This window comes from Taudactylus pleione, unplaced genomic scaffold, assembly GCF_031769625.1.
Source record: "Taudactylus pleione unplaced genomic scaffold, aTauple2 ptg000495l, whole genome shotgun sequence".
NCBI classification, from domain to species: domain Eukaryota; kingdom Metazoa; phylum Chordata; class Amphibia; order Anura; family Myobatrachidae; genus Taudactylus; species Taudactylus pleione.
Window position 1 is genome coordinate 775,039 of NW_028284897.1, and position 25,562 is coordinate 800,600.

At 38.3% G+C, this 25,562-nt stretch overlaps 1 protein-coding gene across 1 annotated transcript in view; it reads left to right on the forward strand.

Annotated features, from left to right (window-relative positions):
* LOC148502492 (uncharacterized) overlaps positions 1-7,410 on the forward strand; it is a 244,045-nt gene extending 236,635 nt beyond the window's left edge. The window contains exons 14-16 of the mRNA XM_088449766.1: positions 2,385-2,552; positions 2,637-2,804; positions 3,141-7,410. Of these exons, the coding sequence (XP_088305892.1) occupies positions 2,385-2,552; positions 2,637-2,804; positions 3,141-3,505 (701 nt within the window). The 3' untranslated portion in view covers positions 3,506-7,410. The remainder of the gene's footprint in view (positions 1-2,384; positions 2,553-2,636; positions 2,805-3,140) is intronic.
* The last annotated feature ends 18,152 nt before the right edge of the window (positions 7,411-25,562 follow it).

The window sequence follows — 25,562 nt, forward strand, 5'->3', positions numbered from 1 at the left end:
TCTTCAGCTGTTCTGGATTGAGCCAAGCGTCTCCAAAGCTCAAGCCCTTTGCCAGCTACCGTGCAGAGCCTGGTCCTTTGTGAGGGATGAGGAGGAATCAGCCGACACCAATCAGGGGGTGTGGCCGCAACTAGCTAACGCATACACAGCAGAAGTGGTTCCAGGTGCCGGAGATAGGAGGCTGAGTGTACATAAGGAAAAGCTGTTCCAAACGACGATGGTGGGAGTTCGGAGGTGGCAGCTATATACCCGCCCACTGCGCAGTGGTTGGAGTCAGTGACAAGTGGTCACTGATGGTAAGTGGGGATCCCTGATACCTTAAGGTCCAGTAATCTGTGTTTGGGAGTGGAGGCTGCGGCCATCCGGTCGCAGGACCCATTCCAGATGAAAAACAGATTGTCTATATACTATACCTATTCACAATTTTATCTATGTAGATGATGCAATGATACCAGCATCTATGCTTTTTATTGTATTTCATGGGGCTTATATGAGCTAGAAGTTCTTATAGTCTTGAATAATTTTTTTTTCATATATATTTTCTATCTTTGTATTTTCTTATTACATTGATATTATTCATTTGCAAACAAAATTGGTGCTTCCTGATTTCTCACTGCCCTACCATATGTATGATACTCGGTAATGCCGGCACACCCACGCTTGCCTCCAGTACTGCGCCCCGTGCCCTCCAATTACCTTTCCCAGTCAGGAGAGGAATAAATATATAGCATCTACGGCAGCACTCAGGACGACTTGTAAAATAGATATACTGTATATATAGTGTGATAGAAGCACTGGTAAAGTGCTAAATGGCAAATATATTTCTCCAAGGTTTCTGACTTATGTATTTTAAACCCTCAGGAAATGTCTGTTTATGCTTGATGAGAGTTTTGGGTTTTTCTGACCTTCAACTTGAGAACAGGCTAATTAGTGCCTGCAGCTGTGAAAGGCTCATATAAGCTGTGTCAGGGTTTGGCTCTTGTACTACTTTTAAATACTGTGCCTATGCTTGTGGTGAGGGAAGTAGGCCCTACCACTTTGGGAGAGGGATTCTGTTTAGTGCTAGGATTTATTTTTATATTTTCCATTTTATACTGCACAATAAAAACTAGCTAAGGCTAGCTTGCAGGAAAACCCTGTACTTGTGTGCTGTTTCATAACTGCTGTGTGTTTGGAGGTTGCAACTACCCCAGGAGTGGGACCTCCTACCCCAATCTAGTTACAATAGGTAGAGCTATATAACTAGACAGATAAAGTTAGATATATATATATTTATATATACAGATTCGGAGGTATAGGCGGCACTCATCCAGACTTGTAATAAGTATAGAATACGTCCTTTATTTCCAATGTTTTGGAAGGAGTACATCCATCTTGAAGACGGAGTTACTTCCTCCGAAATGTTGGAAATAAAGGACATACTTTATACTTATTACAAGTCTGGATGAGTGCCGCCGATACCTCTGAATCTGTATATTGAGTGGGCAGACACTCTAGGAGGGCACCACAGCAAGATTGAAACCACACAGAGGGCTGGCCTCGCAGAGTTCGTATATTTATCTTTATTAGCACAGTTTTTTTCTTTTGTTTTCACTTTTTGTAGGACTATCACTACTCCTCATTGGAACTAGCCGCTACTTTTTTCCCTATACACTAATATATAATTTTCTATTCAATTTATATATAGGATATATTACATCCTTACTGTATTAGTATTTTGTACATGTTTTTTATTACCACCAAGGAATTTTTTCTGCCTTTTCTTTTGTGTCAAAAGAAATGACAGCCTCAGTGAGGGATAGATCTATCACCCTTTGCCTAGAACTTGGGAACCGAGTGAAAGTTCCCCATTGGGCATTATCTAGGGCTGGCCGGCTCCTGGGATATTAAAAAGAACCTAGAGTCCTAGGGGTCTGCTCCATTTAGTAAGGTTTGTTTCTTCTATATTATGAGTGTGATCGGTAGAAGCCCAAAGTATTCCGCATGATGTTGTACTAAGCACAAACCTATGGGAATAGGGGTGAGAATAATATTAATTAATGATGCCTTTGCTGTGGGATACTTGGATAACTATTTATTTCTACCAGGTGGAGAGAATACAAGGAAGACCTCGGAGGGACATCTCGTTTTGTCTCCAGATTTTAAATTAGAAGATAACCCCACACACGGATCTCCGGAAGAGAATTACATAACCCTAAATATTCATCCACCACTTCTTAGTGCAGATATACCATCTGATCCCTCTATTCTTGAGGAATGTACTTCTGGTAACTCACATATTGTTGCACATAGTACATATCATAGCAATGATACAGTCACTTCTGATTGTGGAAAATGTTTTACGCCCAAATCAGCTCTTGTTAAACATCAGATAAGTTATACAGGTGAGAAACTATTTCCGTGTTCTGAGTGTGGGAAATGTTTTACACGGAAATCACATCTTGTTAGACATGAGAGAAGTCACACAGGTGAGAAACCATTTCCATGCTCTGAGTGTGGGAAATGTTTTACACAGAAAACAAAGCTAGTTACACATCAGAGAAGTCACACAGGTGAGAATCTTTTAACATGTCCTGAGTGTGAGAAATGTTTTACAGATAAATCATATCTTGTTATACATGAGAGAAGTCACACAGGTGAGAAACCATTTCCATGTTCTGAATGTGGGAAATGTTTTACAACAAAATCACATCTTGTTGTACATGAGAGAAGTCACACAGGTGAGAAACGATTTCCATGTTCTGAGTGTGGGAAATGTTTTACAAGGAAATCAAATCTTATTTCACATCAGAGAAGTCACACAGGTGAGAAACTATTTCTATGTTCTGAGTGTGGGAATTGTTTTACAAAGAAATCAAATCTTGTTAAACATCAGAGAAGTCACACAGGTGAGAAACCATTTTCATGTTCTGAATGTGGGAAATGTTTGACAAGGAAATCAAATCTTATTTCACATCAGAGAAGTCACACAGGTGAGAAACCATTTCCATGTTCTGAGTGTGGGAAATGGTTTACAAAGAAATCACATCTAATTACACATCAGAGAAGTCACACAGGTGCAAAACCATTTTCATGTTCTGAGTGTGGGAAATGTTTTACACGGAAATCAGATCTTGTTAGACATCATAGAAGTCACACAGGTGAAAAACCATTTCCATGTTCTGAGTGTGGGAAATGTTTTACAGATAAATCAGCTCTTGTCACACATGTGAGAAGTCACACAAGTGAGAAACAATTTCCATGTTCTGAGTGTGGGAAATGTTTTACACAGAAATCAAATCTTGTTATACATGTGAGAAGTCACACAGGTGAGAGGCCATTTCCATGTTCTGAGTGTGGGAAATGTTTTACACAGAAATCAAGTCTTGTTGCACACCAGAGAAGTCACACAGGTGAGAAACCATTTCCATGTTCTGAGTGTGGAAAATGTTTTACACAGAAATCAAGTCTTGTTACACATCAGAGAAGTCACACAGGTGAGAAACCATTTCCATGTTCTGAATAGGGATGGACATCGGAAGCTTGCTGTCGAATAATTGCCAGGGTTCTGACATCAAATCATGTGATACGATAGCTACTAATTATCGCATCATAACCATGCACTGCAATGGGCACCGATGCTGAGCTGCAGACTCCACCGCTTAATTCATACACCCATCGCGTGTTCATGGGAGGCAGCAACAGATAGCTGGCAACCACTTCAAACCCCTCTCTTTGATAGAGTACTTCAATCGAATCAGGAACATTGATGGTTGGTAACCATCGGTTTCTGATATCCATCCCTAGTTTAGGAAGCATTTTTTATACAGAAACCAACACTTGTTACACATCGGAGGACTTATAGTGGTGAGAAACCAGTTACATGCTCGAGTGTGGGAATTGTTACCCTAGTAGCTAGTGTGGTTATAGGGCCTGGTTCAGCAAGCAACGCAAGCTTGCTCACGCACCCAGCCACTGCAGAAATATGGTAATGAACCCATACAAAATGTAACCGCAGTACAATAACCAGATGCCCATAACTACATATAGCTGCCCACTTCACTTTACTAACATCCATAATACCTCAAAAGTGGTATGTGTGTAAAGGTCCCACTCCTAAACAATGGGGTGCAGCAGATAACTGAGTGGAGAAACACCGACCGCTTAAATCAGGGATGAGGAACCTCACGCCCAGTGGCTGTATAAGGCCCTCTGAGTCATTTGGTCTGGCCCTCAGAGCTTTTTACTGCTAGCCTAATCTGGCTAGCATGGTGCCTAGAATGGCGCCCTGCAGCCAGAATCTATGCAGCAGTGCTGCCTGGAGTGTCCTTAGGATGCTTCAGATGGTCACACTGCTGCCCTTACACTCCCCGTAGCTACCTCAGGATGCTCTGGGCATTGCTGTAATCACCAGCAATTCTGACCCCGTCCCTGTGTGACATCACACAAACGGCGTGGCCTGCACCAGGCTCACAAATAATGTTATATATATCAAAATAGCCCTCGGCAGAAAAGTTTCCCCACCCCTGGCTTAAATAGCTAGGCAACAATACAACAGTGAGTGATCTGCAGTCCTACTTGTTAGGATAATAACAAATACAATATTATCAACAATGTTAGTCCAACAATAAAAATAGAGAAAACATTTGTGTCAGTCCGACATCAGAAATAGAGCAAGTGATTGTTCATCGTCCGTATGTGTGAGATGTAGTGATCTGGATAATTATTATCCTGTTCATATATCACTTCAATTGCTTACCTTCAACAATGTGGTACCACAAAAAAATGGGAAAGAGTTCCACATAGTGTAAAATCCAATTAATTTTAATAAAGTGAAACAATAGTACAATACAAATAAAATGAAAAGAAACCACCAAATGGGGTTCCCCCGTACCAGATTGGGCCTTTGGGAAAGGCACACTTTGAGATAAAAGATGGTGAGCCCGGGTACTCTCCTCTCCTCCCTATAGTGGTTGAATCCCCTCTAGTAATACATTTTGACCGGTATGGTCTTTATCAAGGTGTGAGGTGGTGGTTCCCTAGCAAACCTTTATATAGTTGTGCGGGTCTCCAAATTTCTTGATTTGAGGAGCTAACTCCTTATTCTAATCAAGTATTCACCAATTTGGCATGAAAGGAATAAGTGCTAAAGCTCCCGTTCTCCATTCCTATAAATGGAGGAGAAACTAATAGTGGCTGTGATTCTCGATTGAATCCTTACCGCTGAGTGCATTCCAACAGTTGGAACACATCAACCACGTGGTGGCGCACTGGAAATACATAATCTGAAGTGCATCATCGGCATCGAGCGTGTTGTGAACACGTGGATCGTTCTGCTCGTAATGTCTACAAGCCTGGAATGTATCATGCATGTGTGTGGCGTCACGGCCATCAAGTCACTTGGGCAGTATGGGCGGAAGACCTTCCATCGATTTAGACAGGATATGTGATGTACTTAAGAGACTACACTTTTCTATAAGAAGTGGGATAGATAATAAAAACCTCCCACGTTGAAATGACATATCACCATGGCTTAGCAGTTTAAAAACACTAAATAACATCAATTTAAAAATAAATATTTAAACGATATATAAAAGGAGAAAACATTTTGCTTAGTGAATTCCATATCTACTATAAAGAACAATCATCTAGAATTACATAAGATTACATAAATACTAATAAATATGAGTAAAAAATATTTTTAAAAAAACATAAGCCAATAAGATAAACAATTCATGAATTTATAAAAACCATTTAAGCTCAAAATCGCTGTTTAACCCTAAAGGTTCCAGGGTCATTAGCTCATATATGGTTTCATTCCGTTTTGGCTAAAATGATATCTGATTTTTTTATTCTCCAGTTTTCCTCAACTTTTTTAATACCTATTAAATGTTTGATACCTGACGTAGAACATACATGTTTTAATTTAAAATGTTTAGATAGTGTGTGATTTTCGTACCCTCTTAATATTCCTCAGATGTTCCCTCCAAGAATCTTTTAAATTCCTTTTTGTTTTTCCAATATATTAGAGATTACAAGTGCATTCTATAATGTGTATATACAATTAGTGCTTTCACAGGTAATGAAATCCCGTATTTTAAAAACTTGTCCTGTGGTTGTTGATGAATAGGTCTCCATCTTACTTTTTTGATGTCGATGGGTTGCACACTCCACATCGATGGAATCCAGTGGATTTTATTCTATTGCTCCTTTTTTCTGGGATTGCGTTATTCACAATTTTATTTTTTATATTTTGCGCTTTTCTATGTGAAAGCGGGTACGAGGGGAATAATATTTTTTAAAAGGGGTCACTAGTTAAAATATGCCAATGTCTTTTAAAAATCTGTTCTACTGAACGATACTGATTGTTGAAAGGGGACACGAAAGGGAGTCTTGGATGATTATTCTGCGATTGTGGTTTTCTGTATTCCAGCAAATTTCTCTGGGGAATTTTCTTCATCTTTTCAATATTTTCTTCAATTGATTTTGTATCATATCCTTTCACAATGAACTTTTTGAGTTCTTCTGCTTGGAATACATTTTCGTAGGTACAATTTCTTCATATTCTCTGAATCTGGCCCTTTGGGACATTTTTTAGCCACCATGGGTGATGATTACTGGTGGTGTATATGTAGGCGTTACTGTCAGTTTGTTAACTGTAATTTTTGGTGTTTAATTTATCTCCTTTTATAAATTAAATAAATCTAAAAAATGTATCTCATTTATTCTTGTTAAAAACTAAATTAATATTAAGAGAGTTTTTGTTTAAAATGTCACAAAATAAAAGAAGGTTGTTCTCTGTCCCGTTCCAGATAAAGAATATATAAACGATATATCTAACCCATAAAACTATATTGTGAAAAAAATCTATATTTTCCCATATTGTTGACTCCTCCCACCATCCCATAAATAAATTGGCATAAGATGGTGCAAAATGTATGCTCATAGCAGTCCCCCTAAGTTGTAAATAGAACTGTCCATCAAACCAGAAATAGTTGTTTTGTAAAATGAATAAAACGTCTTTTTTAATCAAATTTATCTTTTTATCATTAAAAAGAGGATTCTTTCTCAATGCATATCTACACCCTTAACTTCTGCCTCATGGTCAACAATGGTGTATAATGGTTATAACACATTTTTCCTTTCTAACACATTTTAACCCTTCACTGTTTATTAAATATGTACTTCACTTTTTATTTTCATTCTTTATATGCAGCCTAGGCTGCTCTTAACTATCTCTTTCACACTGCACTTTTCTTACTATCGTGGTGCCCTGGGGTGGCTTGGCTGGGCCAGTTTGGGGGTGTCCTGCGCTCTGGATTTGAATCCTAGTATGTTAGGGACCCGGTGGGTAGGCCCATAACCTTGGCCAAGATTATGCCAAAAATCTCTTTTCATTGCAAAAATGTATTTATTTATATACAATCAGTTAATTTGGAGTTGAGCACCTGTACTTCTTTTTTTGTGCATATATCAATGGTCTCCACAGGTAGTATCTCTAATTATATATATATATAAATATATATATATATATGTTCAAGGTGTGCAGTCTGAAGCCCATTTCCATATAAACATCCATAACTATGACAATACCGATCACAATACCGACAAGTAAACAATCTCCCTTCACTGTCACAATACTGACAAAAGCCAAACAAGAAGTCACATCAGTCAGAGGAGTCTCACTAAGTCCCGTAATTGTCTATATCCGCCATGTAACAGACGGCAATGTAGATGGCTAACCCCAGGCTAATGCGCGAGTTCTACCTTCATACACCATCTAAAAATAGCCAGCCATCCCGTTTACAACGGCCATACCTGTCCCTTATTAGAGGGCAAGTTAGATAGATAATATACCGAGAAACCAAATAGAGAATGCTAACAAAATCCCATTTTCATACCTAACTATATCCTTTTTTATTTGTTTTTTTTTTTTAATCAGTTTATAAACACGCTTCCTGTAATCACATACTGTATATACAGGATACGTATCCTAATCCTACAAGGGGGATGTCTAAACATCATCCCCCCCTTCCCCTAGCCTAATCTTAAACCTCATGGGGGGCCTAAAACTAACCCTCCCCGCATAGCTAACAGCTACTATAGTTTTTCCTTCGTTCTGGAAGCCATCCGTCGGGGTTCTGGCATCTAGATCTAGACAGACCTTTGAATACAGACGTCTGTCTTTAATCCTGCCTCTAGCTTTAGAAGCAAATATGTAGTAGGCCTGCTTTTCTGCTGTGGGCATTTTTAATATATATATATATATACACACACACACAGATAAGGGTGCACTCCATTAACCATTGATAGCGTGTCTCAGTGCCTTCCTTAAATATCCCTGGCGGAGTCCAATATTGCAATTGTGGAAGCCAACACAGCCAAAAAAATTTAACAGCAGTTAAATGAAACGTTTTGAAATCCGGAACCACTTCAGCTCCTCCATGTGTCACTCCAGCCCCCTTCCTTGCCATTCCAACCCTTCAGCTCACAGGCTGCACCCCCACTGGCTCTCAGGCAATAGTACCCCCTGTATTTGTGGCCCTTATGCAGTGCCTCCTGTATTTGTGGCCCTTATGCAGTGCCTCCTATATTTGTGGCCCTTATGCAGTACCTCCTGTATTTGTGGCCCTTATGCAGTGCCTCCTGTATTTGTGGCCCTTATGCGGTGCTTCCTGTAGATTTGACCCTTTTTCAGTGCCACTTATGCATTGTCCCCTGTTGTTATTTTTTACATATAGTAGTGCCCCGTATGCCACGCCCCCAGCCTACTTAGTATTACTTACCTGACCACTTTGTCTTCTCCAGCCTCCGTAGGCGGCTACTGCCTTGCGCCACTGTCTTGATCTAACTTTATCCATCGGGTGTGCAGGGTAGGCTCTGCACCGCATGGGTAACAATGATTTCACCCTTGCAGTGCACTACTGGGAATGCTGCTTGTCTCTGAAGTAAATGCTTCTTTAGCCTCCAGTAGCTTCAGAGGCCAGCGTTCCTGTCAGCAGGGGTAGGAGTGGAGCGCCCTATGCAATTGCACGGGTCGCCTGCCCCTATAAACGGACCTGCATTTGTGTTTGTATACACAAACACACGCATGTTTAATTTTATATGGCAAGTCTATATTACATATCTTGATAAAAATACAATAAAGACTTATGTTTATTATTTTTTATTTAAAGTTAAAAAAATAATGCAAGCCATGTTTTATTCACAAAGCAAATCAACATAAATTTAGCAAATCAACATAACATTTTAGTTTAACATTTACAAGCTAAAATATATGAAATATACATTATTTCTTATTGACGCAAATAAAAAATAAATACTTTGCTTAAGACAAATTAAACAATACATTACATGTTTTTCTTTGTATAATTTTGTTATTGTATTTGTATAAATGTTTTTTATTTATTGACTTGTATTTTTTAAATCCATTTTCACTAGTTCAAATTCCTCTATTAGCTATGGAAAAAAAATAAGATTAAAATCTAACTATACTCCAATATGTTATTTAAAACAATAACACACAGTCCTAAATTATTGAAACAGTTCTTCTTTCATATAATAAATATTTAGCCAACTATTTTCTATAGCTTTGTGTATGAAATTCTGACGGCTGGTAAGTATCTCACTAAATACTGATGTTGCAATCACAAACTCTGAAGATCCTGACTGGGCATGGTAAGTATACTAACCCTCCCCTTCTCCCCCAACCCCTAACTGGAACCCTCCCTTAGTGGTGCCTAACCTCCCCCCTATGGTACCTAACCTCCCCCACTGTGGTGCCTAACCCCAAGTCCCTCTTGGTGGTGCCTCAACCTAAAATCCCCCTCCCGCAACTTAGCCCTAACGCACCGGTTGTGCCTAGACCTAACACTCCCTTAACCTCTGAAACTTACCTTCTGCATGCCTACATTTTGCATTCTGTAGCTGGGAAGCTGACACTGGGCGTGATTCAGCACGGATAGCAATCCTGCACACACACGCTGAAATGTTTTTGAAATGAATGCCATCACAATACACTCGCAGCTCAATACTTAGAGACGCAGCACAACATAAATCCTCCCCCTTCACACAGTGATTGCTCAGGCTGCATATAGGTTTGCAATGGATAAATTATACATACCCCTGCAACTTTATTCATATACAGTGACACGCCTGCACTTGCTTGACCACACTCCCACACCACCCACCAATGATACTTCGTGTCAATCACTTCCAGGTGGGTCTGTGTATACATTGCAATCACATTCCCTATTTTAGTGACTAGTTTGCATACACACTGTAACTAAGATGTATATACGAAGAATGAAAGAATCGTCTGACTGCAGAGTTGCACTTGTGTTACTTGTAGAATTAGGGCCACTGTTTGTATTCTAGTAATGGTAATTACAGTGAGCATCCCTTAAGCTGGGATGATGACTATCCCTTTTTTATTCAAGTATTACTTTATCTTAAAACAAAATGTTGTGGGGGAAGCCCCAGAGAATCTTTGCGCTTACCGTCTGCCCACCGCCTTTTCAGCTCTATGCCAGCCTCATTGGTTCCTCCCCGTCTAGTGGCAGGCTGGTCCCTTCATACCGCCCCGCTTCTCCTGGACACAATGGCGGAGGAAAACAAACATGGCATGAAGCTTCAATCTTCCCGAAAGAAAAAACAACCAGCACCTTGTCCCCAAGTCCTACTCTCAGCCCGATATCCTTGTGCTGTCATCACAGGGTCCTGCGCACCAAAGTAGGATGCAGACCCCTTACGCCCAGTCTAACTCCAAAAAAAACACCCCCAACAAAACATCTTTTACCCCCAAAAAATAAAAGGAGTGTAACAAAACACATCCTCAACCCCTGACAAAAAATCAATCAATACATTTATATGGTTACAATCAAAAATCTATTTTACTTTTAAAAATCATGGTTCATCAGTTCTTGGTTCCGGGTCCTGTTCTTCCTGGCTTGAGAATTGCATCCGTTCCATTTCCATCCTCATCCGAAGCTCTCTATTTTCTTCATGTATTTGCTGGACTCCACTGTATGTTGATGGCATTGCAAGCTGTTCAGTTTGTAGATGTGGATCTACTTCAGAGGATCTTTTGATATTGTCCGTCAACAGCTACAGTTAGTTGGCAATCAATCTTGTGTTTGTGTTGCCTTGATGCTGTCACACTATCATATGGTTAAAGTGGCTGTCCATCTGTTGGAGATGACTAAAAAGCACATCAATCATTGTAGTCATTTGACCAAAGTACTGGCCTATCGTTTCCCAACTGCATGAGTGATTTAGCTGTATATTTGAAATCTGGTTCATGCTCTGCGCCAGGCTGTTAAAATGTTGTTCCATCCATATCAGATCTTCTGTCCTTTGTTCTTCTATCCATTCTTGATCTTCTCCTTTATTCAAACCATTCCTGATCTTCTCTTCTCCTTTGTTCAACCATTCCCGATCTTCTCTTCTCCTTTATTCAAACCATTCCTGATCTTCTCTTCTCCTTTGTTCAACCATTCCCGATCTTCTCTTCTCCTTTGTTCAAACCATTCCCGATCTTCTCTTCTCCTTTGTTTAAACCATTTGTGATCTTCACTTATTTTCTGTTCCTTCCATTCACGATGCTCTATTATTGCAGTATTAATATAACAAATTTAAAATTATGTAAATAAACGCAAAGATATTAAAAAATAAAAACGTCTTACTTTTTTTTATGTATAATATTTATTGGGTCCTTACTAATAGTCTCTCTTTGAGGTGCATTTTCTTCATTTGATTGCAAGTTTGGTGAGGATGATGCTCCAGATGCAATATCTGTTACTATCTATTGTACTTTGTCCTCCTGCAATTATAAAAACAATTTTATATATATATATATATATATATATATATATACACACATACAGTATATTTAAAAAAAAAAAATTATATATATATATATTTTTTTTTATGTTGATTAATAGAAAAAATAAACAATTTAAAAAATGAAAATTTAATAACATTACATTATAACAACGGTATGTAGTGATTATGTCGATGTAGAACAGTACAGTGAATGAAACTTTGATTATTTTGAAACAGACATACCTGTGTCAAGAAAACCTTGTACTGTGGTTATAGTCCTGGCTTCCCTTTCACCTACGGTTTCTTCCTGGTCAGAAGGAACTGTTCTTTCTGTGTTTTCTGCTTTAAGATTCCAACATATTAATGTTTTACCAATGTCATAAAATCATATTCTGTTATGAATATTGATAACCCAAGAAAAATCACTAGTGGAGTGTGTACTAAATATGTACTAAATCAGATTCCCTTTATGTAATCATCAGTTCTTGCAGAATCCCACAATGAAGAGTTGATGAATAAAAAGTGGTGTACTCCACTCACTATGCAATAGGTGTTCTCAGGTATTTTAAGTTTAATTTAAACAAATGTGTACTGTACTCACATACAATCTAGATGTTCTATTTCCATAAGTCTTTTTCATTGATGAGACAGCTTTGTGATTTCCCAAAAAATATTGTGAATATTCACCAGAGTTAGTCATAAACGTTCATTAAAAAAAATATACTGCTGGGTGTAAGCACAACAGATAACAGGAGTTCTCATACACTTTTACAATCTACTGAGAATAAGAAAACAGTATATTCCTGTGCCTTAGTTGAAGTCCAGTATATTATATAATCTTGCATCATGCTGCAATCATTTCATAGTAAACAAGATTACTATTCTCACTGCGCTTGTCCCTGAGGGACAGATGTACTAAGCTGTGAAAAGTTATACACTGGAAAGTGATAAACAGCCAACAACTCAGCTGCTAACTGTCATGTTTCAGGCTGTGTTAGAAAAATGAAAGTTAGGAGCTTATTGGCTGGTAGTTTATCTCGGTCCAGTTAATCACTTTCCAGAGCTTAGTACATCTGGAGCAAAGTGTTCAAGTGCACAGCTTCCCCGTTTCACAGTTACATTATATCCACAAGTCTTTAAATGATAAAATTCTCTCAGCAATGAAAGATACTTTTATGGGAATAGAACATCTGTCTCATTGATGAACTAACCACTATGAAGATGAAAAGTTAACCATATCATTCAGTTTTTACATATTTATGTCCAATTTATACATATACCCAGGGTGCAGTTTTCTTTAGCTCGTGAATGAACTTTCTAAAATTGAAATGTAGTAAATGTTCCCCACTCCAATTAACTAATGTAGTTGGGGATAGGGTTGGATTTAGGCACTAAGGAACAGGGTTAGGTATAGGGTATGGTGAGTGTTAGAGTAAGTGTACTTACTAGGTGAGATTTTAGGCTCTATCACTAGGTAATGAGGGTTATAGTAATGAGAGGGTGAGGCATATAATATCGACCAAAATGTGTAGTAATGTTTGCATTGCAATTCTGACTGACTATTTCAAGCACAACCATAATGGACAAAACACTCCTTTATGTTTTATAGCTTAAAAATTAATTATCAATAATTATTCAATGTCTACTAAGTAAGTACATTGTACATTTTGGTTAAACATGCATACCTGTGTCCAACGTGGTTATTGCCGCGTCCTCTGTCCTTGGTTCACTTTTGCTGTCATGTTCTTCCTCAACAAAAGAAACTCTTCTTTTTCTCTTTTCTCCTGTATATATAGAGTGTGTGTGTGTGTGTGTGTGTGTGTGTGTGTGTGTGTGTGTGTGCGTTTGTGTGTGTGTATATATATATATATATATATATATATATATATAAAAAGCCACAGGGGTGCACTCACCAGTCTTCAAAAATTATTTTAATCCATCTTCATTATAAAGGCATGTATATTAGAGCATCAACGTTTCAAACCAGTTACTGGTTTTATTGATTGTGGGAGGGTCTATATGGGTGCTTAGGGTATTTAAGAGCTATGGTATCACTTCTTAAAGTATCTTGACAAAGGTCCATGTGTAGGACCGAAATGTCGATGCTCTAATAAAGATGGATTAAAATATAATTTTTGAAGACTGGTGAGTGCACCCCTGTGGCTTTTTGTTCTGTGGATTTGGAAGGATTTGCTTTTTCCTTCTTTGGGTTGTCACCCCAGCACTTTACATAGGACATCGTGAGTGTGGACCCCTTTGGGAATATATATATATATATATATATATATTTTAAATCATTTAATAATTTTATGTATAATGTTCAAACATTTTTAAAGCAAAGTAAATAACAATAGTATTTACCTTCCATTTATGATGGTGTTGTTGCATGTTTCTTTCTTGTAATTGTTTCCTTCTTTGTTGGTCTGGTTTTTTTTTACTGCTCTTTGGCGTTCCTATACAATAACCACAATGAAAATTGGACATTTAGTTCTGACAATTACAAGTCTTAAACCTCACTACTTATAAAAACCGAAAAAAACAACCAAATAATAATTATAAATAACATACATACGTAAATACATACCTTGTGAGCTATTGCCTGGAACTTCTTCCTCCCTGACCACATCGAAGTTTGTCTGTATCTTCTTTTCTCATTCTTCCTCCAGGTCATTTCCATCTTGGATTTTGGTATTTGTTGTCCTTTTACAGTCACGAAGCCTCTTCTTTCATTTTTCCGGTGTGCAAACTGTTTACTGACTGAAGAAACGGCTTGTGAAATCTTTTCCCATGTTGAATTTTTGAATTTGTGGTGCATGTTCTTTGCCTGCGAACCAAAAGCAGAGAGGTGTGAAGAATTACCTGGTCTATGAGGGTCTCCATTTGCCTTGTGCTGAAATTCGGAGCTCTCTGCCTTGATCCTTTATCTTCAGACTCATCTTCATCATGTGAAACATTGACAGTCTCCATTGTTGAGGTGTCTTGGTTTGCTTCTTCTGGACCGATCCGCTGGTCACGCTCAGTTTCTTCTTGTGTCCTCACCTCCACGGACATGGTTTAAATAGCTATTAAAAAAGAAACATTATTTAAAGACTCAAAAAAAAGCAAAAATTAAATGACTCTTCAAACAGTTTCAAAATTACACATACACGTTTATAAAGTAAAAAGGCCTTAAACAAGGTAAATCAGATTGTGTACTGCATCACAGACCAGGAATACTCAGTGACATCCCACACGTCTAAAGTTAATTAACAAATCCCCTTCCACTAACCTTTAATAACCTTACATCAATACGTAACCCTTCACTTCACCCTTGCGATTAACCCTACCCCACAAAAGTTAACAGTATAATTTGACATAACTGGATTGTAGCCACAGTTATACTGGTGGCAACATTCAAGCTCCATAATGGTGAGCGTTGGTATGATGTGATCCTGATACAAAATTACATCCTGTTAAAAATAAATTATTTATATTCCATAAAGTGATTAAAAAATAATGCAATCTCAAAAATTAAATCTGTGTAACAAACTAAACTTATTATTTTAAATGTTTTAAAAATTTTAAATGTTGAACTTATAACGTTGTTTACTACACTAATTACTTAATGCATTTATACAGGTCATGTTTTAAGGATATCCATGGTTTAACTACCTGTCTAAGTAAAACATTATTAAATTCTTCATTATGTATTTTCTTTAAACTAGGACTGTTAGATTGGCTTGAGGATTGAGGGCTTCTTTTAAACAGACGGCACCCTGGCCTTCAGTATTACAACTACATTACATTTCAAATATATACATTCATCCAATTATAACTGTATATCTCTCCCATGTTACCAGGCATGCATCTGTGCAGTACACGTGTTTTGCAGGTTCTAAAAGTGTATTAAGATTATTGTTGTACCAAAATATAAATGTATCTTTAAACTTTTATCATTTAAAAAATAAAAATATTTTGTTTTCTCAATACCATATTTTTGGATACATGCATTAGATTATCTATAAACACACACACACTAATCAATATTCCCACCACCAACAGAAACAAAGAATATTCATTTATATATTATATAGACCATTGATTATCAAACTGCGTAACCACATAATACACATTTTCTATCTCACACATCAGGTGCACATCTGTGTTCATTAAATTGACTAACACATTTTAAATGATCCATAGGTATAGCTAATTATGGGGTCTATTTACTAAGCAGTGTTAGGAGACAGAGTGAAAAGTGATAAGGTGCCAGCCAATCAGCTCCTAACTGTCACCTCACAGGCTGTGTTTGAAAAATGACTGTTGGGAGCTGATTGGCTGGCACCTTATCACTTTCTTATCACATTTCACTCTGTCTCCTAACACAGCTTAGTAAATGGACCCTTCTATGAGGAAACCTAGAAAATAGGCACAGTATGGGGTGCTAATTCCAGAGTATGATAACATTTCAATGAACTAACATATAAGGGATGTAGTTAATATACCACCGGACTAAATGCCAGCAGTATATTTACTGACACCTAAATTCCAGAGGATTAAGAATAGGCGTCAAAATACCAATGCCTTTCTCAAGACCGACGCTGGAATGCTGAAGGACGCCAGACCGAACGAAGTGTCCGGCGTCCATCTGTATGGCACCGGTTGGGGGGGAGGGTTTGATTTACTGTGGGTTAGGCACCACTAAAGGATGGTGTGGTGGGGGAACAGGGGATACATGTAATATTTATAATAGTATTTTATTAACTCTCCCAAAAATTATTTTTAATAACAGTAAATACTTACGTTGATTAAAAAAAAACTTTCAGAAGCAATATGGTATTTGCTATCTCGATCAGTTAATCACCAGTTAGCAGTTGTCAATAAAAGAGCCGATTCCCTCAATGCTGTCACCAACAGTTTCAGTGGAAGGAAAATGGCAACTGTGCTAGGGCGTGTCAAAGCTTTTATATTAAACACAAAGTGCGCGAAAATATTAGCAATCCCCTTGTTCAAATCTAGACGTTGTTATTGGTTATCTCACAGGCTACAGAACATGTCACTTAATTCATCCCCCAGGAACGGCAAAAATAATCGATAAAGGAAAAATAGGTTCTGAAAATGTTTGGTTTGCAGGCGGCCATTTTATCAGTGCTGTGAATAAAATTTCACATTTGCTTCCAAAATATTTATGTAATATCTAAATAATTCATACATCACCGCAGCTCATAGCTAGGATGGTGGATTATTAAAAGATGGCATCGTAATTTTGGCAACTATATTTTATCAGTGGTGAGGCTAAGGGGTGAGGGGTTACGGACCCTTGGTACCACCGGGGGGAGACTTAGGGTGGGGTGGGTTAGGGTGTTGGTATTTCACTTCATATAAATTGATTTCCTGGCATACGTGATGCTGTACATCTAAATATCGACTACTTCTACATCTACTACTAAAGACAGATGCATAAACCTAGATGGGTGTACCTAGAAGGGGGGTGGGATGCTGACATCTAAATCGAGACGCCCGGCATCCCTTACCATGCTTCAGCGGATTAGTATAGTTTACGGGGAGGTATTAATATACCGTCAGACTAAATGCCGTCATTAGATTTATTGATGCATAAATTTATATGAGATCATTAAGATAGGCGTCTAAATACCGACACCTATCTTAAGAATGACTTGCCAAAAGACGCCAGACCGAACGAAGTCAGTCCGGCGTACTTCTGTATCCGTGGGTGGGAGGGGCATGTTAGATTTAGGCACTCCCAGGGTGAATAAGCATTAGGCAACCCCTCCGGGAGTTTGAGGTTTACGGTGTGGGGGGAGGTTAGGTTTATTCAACCCTGGTGGGGGGGACTTTGAGTCAGACACCACCCCTGGAATTTTATGGTTAGACACCCTAAGGGATGGTTAGAGTTAGGGGGGTGGAGGGTTAGGGTACGTAACAGCTGGCATTGGGATCTCCTCTTGTCGGGATTTGAACCGGCGGCTTCACAGCCTTCGGCCGTAGTGGGGCGAGCAAGGTTTAGGAAACCAGGGGAGATGGGTTAGGATCAAAATCATTGTGACTAACACTGTATGTACAGCTGCTAGGGTTATCCATCTAGAATACACAGGATATGCATGGTTTAGCGGTTTAGAGACTGGAAGATGACAGATATCGTTAGCCGTCTACAACATGTTGGATATATATATTTAGTTGCCTATCTGATTTCCACAATGGGGATTTGAGTGTTGGAATATAGACCCCGATGGCATCTCTGGCGCAGGTTTATTATCTACATTCCACACATACACAGACTTGTCTGTACTGTAGGTGCAAAACAGGGAACATAAGTCAGGTGTTTTGTAATTAAACACAACCAAATTATAAAAATTAATACTGATTCACCTATACTTTGTCCACATACCTTGCATTACTTATTTAATCCTAGAAAAAGATGGTGGCTTCGGTAATAAAATATAATACTTAATTTTTTAAACAAACAAAAACAATTGGAGTATGATTGACATTTTAATTATAATCATAATAAATAAGTATTAAAATATAAATATATATTTTAAACTAAGTGTACATTTAAAAAAAAAGCCAAAGCATTAGTAAAATCAAATCATTTATTTAGTATTTATACCTTAGGCAATATTCTGTAAAGTGCATCTTCCATAAAATTTAGATTTTAAAGTGAAGAAATTAAGTTATAATCACATTATGAAAGAAAATAAACAATCTAAGAACTCAAGCATAACACAGGTAAACTTTTACTTAACATATGCAGAAAAGTGCAGCAGATTTATGCTATATTTTAGCATTAAAATATTTAAGGTTTCAAATTGTGTGCAATGCCTCTTAGAAATGTCATTGTGTCCACTGTATCTCTAGTGTGGATGCAATTCTGCAATGCTCTTTCTTTAGTGACATTTTCTTTACGTGGGGGGTTTTGGACACATTGGCTACAACTCTTTCGCATTGAATGATTGTATTGCACTGTTCCTTGATTAGATTTGTAATAAGATTATAAATTCCCAATTTGTTGTGTCCTAGAATAGTGTTCCAGCGGTGATGCCAACCTTCTCATTTATTTTGCGTTCTGGGTATACCCAGGTCATTATTTACTGTTACCGACCAAATTTAGGGGGGAAAAGTTGGAGGGATTCTGGCTGAGTTGCTCCACGTTCCTGTTTTGCCAAGTACATAATTTTCCTCAGAGTATCGAAGTACTGGTTGAGCGTTAGCAGGCATCTGAGTTTTTCATTCAATGAAGGCAGATGGGATTTCACTTTCTATCAAGAAAGCAAGTGCTTGTAAATGTCTCATTTTTAATGAAAATTCAGGGTCTGACCCATATTGTTCTGCTAGTCCGGTGTCCTGTATGTTTTTCGAAATACTTTGGGATAAGTGGAAAAGACAGCATTTGTGTACACTGCTCCCAAACTCATTCTTAGCTGCATGAATGACACCCAATTCCAAGTCAGTCATGAAATATTGTGGTGCCAATTGGATTTCATTTTCATCAGCAAAATCCTGCAAATCCGAAAATAATAGCTTGTAGCATTCCAGGGATGTGCTGGAGAGTAAACCATACACCTAAGGTAGGAATCTTTGGGAGGACTCATCTGTCCCAACCATGAAGTTTAATTAAGTTCTCTACTGTACAAAACAATAATATTCTGTTACCAGCAAAGGTTGTATCTTTAGCCAGGAAAACAGCACCATCAATTTCTCTTACATTTTGGAGCACATTTATATCTATCAAAGACTGGGCTTCTGTAGGTAAATTCTCTCTTCTGGCCCTTTTTATAACTTGCCTCAAAGCATCTTGATTAGGTATGGCAATAGCACTGGTAGTTGACATTTCTGTGGTGACATTCTGAATTATTTGTGCAGGAGATTCTGTTGTACATCTTGCCCTTTGTTTCAGAGCAGCTCTGGCGATTAATACATCAGTCTGCGGCACGAGGAGGATGATTGTGCTCTCCATGTGAACGCACTGCTGGTTCTCCACAATCAATGGTTCTGGCATATGACAAACAGTAGCCACTTCTTTTCTCCCCACAATTCCAATAAGAAATGTCACCTCTCGTCTTGTTTTTAGCAAACAAATATCCATGTATGTTCAATAACACCTCCCTTTTGTGAAGGAACAAGCTTGCAGGAGGGTTATTGTTGCTGTTGTTGTTGTTCCATTTTTAGGTCGTTAAAATTCTTGACCAACTCAAAAGCAAAATTTTCCAGTTTGGACTATTTGTGGTGAAAGGCGTGGTGTTTATAGGTAGGCTGTATCTGACAAAATTATTCGGAATATGCTGCGCTATATAAGAAAGTGTTAATAATAAATTGGTTAATGATTATTAAACAATAAAGTTATTTATATAGATATTCATAATCACATACTGTAAATTCTATTGGATTTTATTAAAGTCCCTCCCTCTGGGTTCATGCTAAATATCGCAAAAACAGTAGATGGGTGGACAGGATCTTTTGGGTGGTATGGTAGCTACATCCATGCCATGCATAAATAAAAAAAATCCTCCTATTGTCTAACCCTCCACCTAATACTGCTACACCACCATCCAGTTTAAGGTAATTATTTCAAAAAATAAAAAAGTCTATACTTAATACTTATTATATTTCAACTGAAATTCCTGTGTGACTGGATCATGCAGCCAACCAAGAAACTGTGCATTCTGGCTGGACCAAATGCAATATATATAGCACCTATCCTTGTGTATCAATGCCTATTTCCCTATAGATTGTAAGCTTGTGAGCAGGGCCTTCCTACCTATATATTTGTCTGTTATTACCCAGTTTTGTTCTATTAATGTTTACAATTGTAAAGCGCAACGGAATACTCTGCGCTATATAAGAAACTGTTAATTATAAATTGGTTAATGAATATTAAACAATAAAGTTATTTATACAGATATACTCCTAGTGGGATGTAACTAATACACTGGTGGAAAAGATTCCACTGGTCTATATCCTGATGCCCAAAACACGAAGCTGGAATTAAGTTATGGGTCTAAATCCCGACGCCCAAAACACGAAGCTGGAATTAAGTTATGGGTCTAAATCCCGACACCTATCTTTAGCTAGATGCCAAAATCCAGACTGTCTGCATCCTTAACAAAAGTAAAAGAATAAGTTAGCCGCATGGGGGGGAAGGTTAGATAGGCACCCCCCTTGTAGGATTAAGATACGTATCCCCCATATATACAGTATGTGTGTAGTAGGTAATACCGCAGTTTGGGCGTCTAACTTTCTGTCTAATAAGGGACGGCTATTTTCATTTTTAGATGGGATATGAAGGCGTACTCCCGTATTAGCCTAGGGTCAGCCATCTACATTGCATTCTCTTACATGGCGGATCTGGACAGTTATTACGGGACTTAGCGACTCCTCTGACTGATGTCACTTGTTGGTTGTTTACTTGTCGGTATTATGAGGATCGGTATTGTCATAGTTATGGATGTGTCGAGATTAGGTTTGTCGGTATTTCATTTGGCGATATTTTGGTTCCTGATTATTATGATAATGAATGGAGGTTATTTATTGTCGGTATTGTAAATATCGGTATAATAAAAGTTTTAGGTGTGTTGAGATTATTTTTGTCAGTATTTCAGTTGCCGATATCTTATAACCGGAAATTATTGTCGGTATATTAAATGTTAGGTTTATGATATGTCGGAGTTTTGTTGGCAAATTCATTTGTCAGTAAATCAGTTGTCAGTTTTCTGTCAAGGAATATTAATGTCGATATTATATTTGTAGGTATTTTAACCTACTTACATTGTGGTTTTCGGTCTTTTGGGCTGTTGGATTTATTGCAATTTTGGTATTTCAACTTTGTGAGCATAATGAATTGTTGTTATTTCATTCAAATCGAGTTTATTACCCGTCTGAGTCTTGACGTTGGGGATAACAATATATTGGTATAATGATACTGTCTGTATTTTACATTTTGGTATAATGATTGTAGGTCTATGTTAAGTGTCTTTGTTACGGTGTTCAGTATTTTAACACAATCGGGATTCCACTGTGGCCAGGTTTAATGACGGTATTAGCTTTGTCGGCAAATAGTATCACACCCGGTATAAGAAATGTTACTGGTATTAGCAGTCAGTGATGATGGCGTACCTCACTTACACTGACAGTAGTGACACCAAACATGTATGTGTGTCTATGCAAATGGGAGATGGAAATCACATGTGTACAATACTCACCACTATGCATACTCTGCCTCTCATATACAGGTATCATTAGCTGGTATAAGGAATGTTACTGGTATTAGCAGTCAGTGATGATGGCGTATCTCACTTACACTGACAGTAGTGACACCAAACATGTATGTGTGTCTATGCAAATGGGAGATGGAAATCACATGTGTACCATACTCACCACTATGCATACTCTGCCTCTCATATACAGGTATCATTAGCTGGTATAAGTAATGTTACTGGTATTAGCAGTCAGTGATGATGGCGTACCTCACTTACACTGACAGTAGTGACACCAAACATGTATGTGTGTCTATGCAAATAGGAGATGGAAATCACATGTGTACTGTACTCACCACTATGCATACTCTGCCTCTCATATACAGGTATCATTAGCTGGTATAAGTAATGTTACTGGTATTAGCAGTCAGTGATGATGACGTACCTCACTTACACTGACAGTAGTGACACCAAACATGTATGTGTGTCTATGCAAATGGGAGATGGTAATCACATGTGTACTGTACTCACCACTATGCATACTCTGCCTCTCATATACAGGTATCATTAGCTGGTATAAGAAATGTTACTGGTATTAGCAGTCAGTGATGATGACGTACCTCACTTACACTGACAGTAGTGACACCAAACATGTATGTGTGTCTATGCAAATGGGAGATGGAAATCACATGTGTACTGTACTCACCACTATGCATACTCTGCCTCTCATATACAGGTATCATTAGCTGGTATAAGAAATGTTACTGGTATTAGCAGTCAGTGATGATGGTGTACCTCACTTACACTGACAGTAGTGACACCAAACATGTATGTGTGTCTATGCAAATGGGAGATGGTAATCACATGTGTACTGTACTCACCACTGTGCATACTCTGCCTCTCATATACAGGTATCATTAGCTGGTATAAGGAATGTTACTGATATTAGCAGTCAGTGATGATGGCGTACCTCACTTACACTGACAGTAGTGACGCCAAACATGTATGTGTGTCTATGCAAATGGGAGATGGTAATCACATGTGTACTGTACTCACCACTATGCATACTCTGCCTCTCATATACAGGTATCATTAGCTGGTATAAGTAATATTACTGGTATTAACAGTCAGTGATGATGCCGTACCTCACTTATACTGACAGTAGTGACACCAAACATGTATGAGTGTCTATGCAAATGGGAGATGGTAATCACATGTGTACTGTACTCACCACTATGCATACTCTGCCTCTCATATACAGGTATCATTAGCTGGTATAAGAAATGTTACTGGTATTAGCAGTCAGTGATGATGGCGTACCTCACTTACACTGACAGTAGTGATGCCAAACATGTATGTGTGTCTATGCAAATGGGAGATGGTAATCACATGTGTACTGTACTCACCACTATGCATACTCTGCCTCTCATATACAGGTATCATTAGCTGGTATAAGTAATATTACTGGTATTAACAGTCAGTGATGATGGCGTACCCCACTTATACTGACAGTAGTGACACCAAACATGTATGTGTGTCTATGCAAATGGGAGATGGTAATCACATGTGTACTGTACTCACCACTATGCATACTCTGCCTCTCATATACAGGTATCATTAGCTGGTATAAGTAATATTACTGGTATTAACAGTCAGTGATGATGGCGTACCCCACTTATACTGACAGTAGTGACACCAAACATGTATGTGTGTCTATGCAAATGGGAGATGGTAATCACATGTGTACTGTACTCACCACTATGCATACTCTGCCTCTCATATACAGGTATCATTAGCTGGTATAAGTAATATTACTGGTATTAACAGTCAGTGATGATGGCGTACCTCACTTATACTGACAGTAGTGACAGCAAACATGTATGTGTGTCTATGCAAATGGGAGATGGAAATCACATGTGTACTGTACTCACCACTATGCATACTCTGCCTCTCATATACAGGTATCATTAGCTGGTATAAGTAATGTTACTGGTATTAGCAGTCAGTGATGATGGCGTACCTCACTTACACTGACAGTAGTGATGCCAAACATGTATGTGTGTCTATGCAAATGGGAGATGGAAATCACATGTGTACTGTACTCACCGCTATGCATACTCTGCCTCTCATATACAGGTATCTTTAGCTGGTATAAGTAATGTTACTGGTATTAGCAGTCAGTGATGATGGCGTACCTCACTTACACTGAAAGTAGTGACACCAAACATGTATGTGTGTCTATGCAAATGGGAGATGGAAATCACATGTGTACAATACTCACCACTATGCATACTCTGCCTCTCATATACAGGTATCATTAGCTGGTATAAGGAATGTTACTGGTATTAGCAGTCAGTGATGATGGCGTATCTCACTTACACTGACAGTAGTGATGCCAAACATGTATGTGTGTCTATGCAAATGGGAGATGGAAATCACATGTGTACTATACTCACCACTATGCATACTCTGCCTCTCATATACAGGTATCATTAGCTGGTATAAGTAATATTACTGGTATTAACAGTCAGTGATGATGGCGTACCTCACTTATACTGACAGTAGTGACAGCAAACATGTATGTGTGTCTATGCAAATGGGAGATGGAAATCACATGTGTACTGTACTCACCACTATGCATACTCTGCCTCTCATATACAGGTATCATTAGCTGGTATAAGTAATGTTACTGGTATTAGCAGTCAGTGATGATGGCGTACCTCACTTACACTGACAGTAGTGATGCCAAACATGTATGTGTGTCTATGCAAATGGGAGATGGAAATCACATGTGTACTGTACTCACCGCTATGCATACTCTGCCTCTCATATACAGGTATCATTAGCTGGTATAAGTACTGTTACTGGTATTAGCAGTCAGTGATGATGGCGTACCTCACTTACACTGACAGTAGTGACACCAAACATGTATGTGTGTCTATGCAAATAGGAGATGGTAATCACATGTGTACTATACTCACCACTATGCATACTCTGCCTCTCATATACAGGTATCATTAGCTGGTATAAGTAATGTTACTGGTATTAGCAGTCAGTGATGATGGCATACCTCACTTACACTGACAGTAGTGACACCAAACATGTATGTGTGTCTATGCAAATGAGAGATGGAAATCACATGTGTACTGTACTCACCACTATGCATACTCTGCCTCTCATATACAGGTATCATTAGCTGGTATAAGTAATGTTACTGGTATTAGCAGTCAGTGATGATGACGTACCTCACTTACACTGACAGTAGTGACACCAAACAAGTATGTGTGTCTATGCAAATGGGAGATGGAAATCACATGTGTACTGTACTCACCACTATGCATACTCTGCCTCTCATATACAGGTATCATTAGCTGGTATAAGAAATGTTACTGGTATTAGCAGTCAGTGATGATGGCGTACCTCACTTACACTGACAGTAGTGATGCCAAACATGTATGTGTGTCTATGCAAATGGGAGATGGAAATCACATGTGTACTGTACTCACCACTATGCATACTCTGCCTCTCATATACAGGTATCATTAGCTGGTATAAGTAATGTTACTG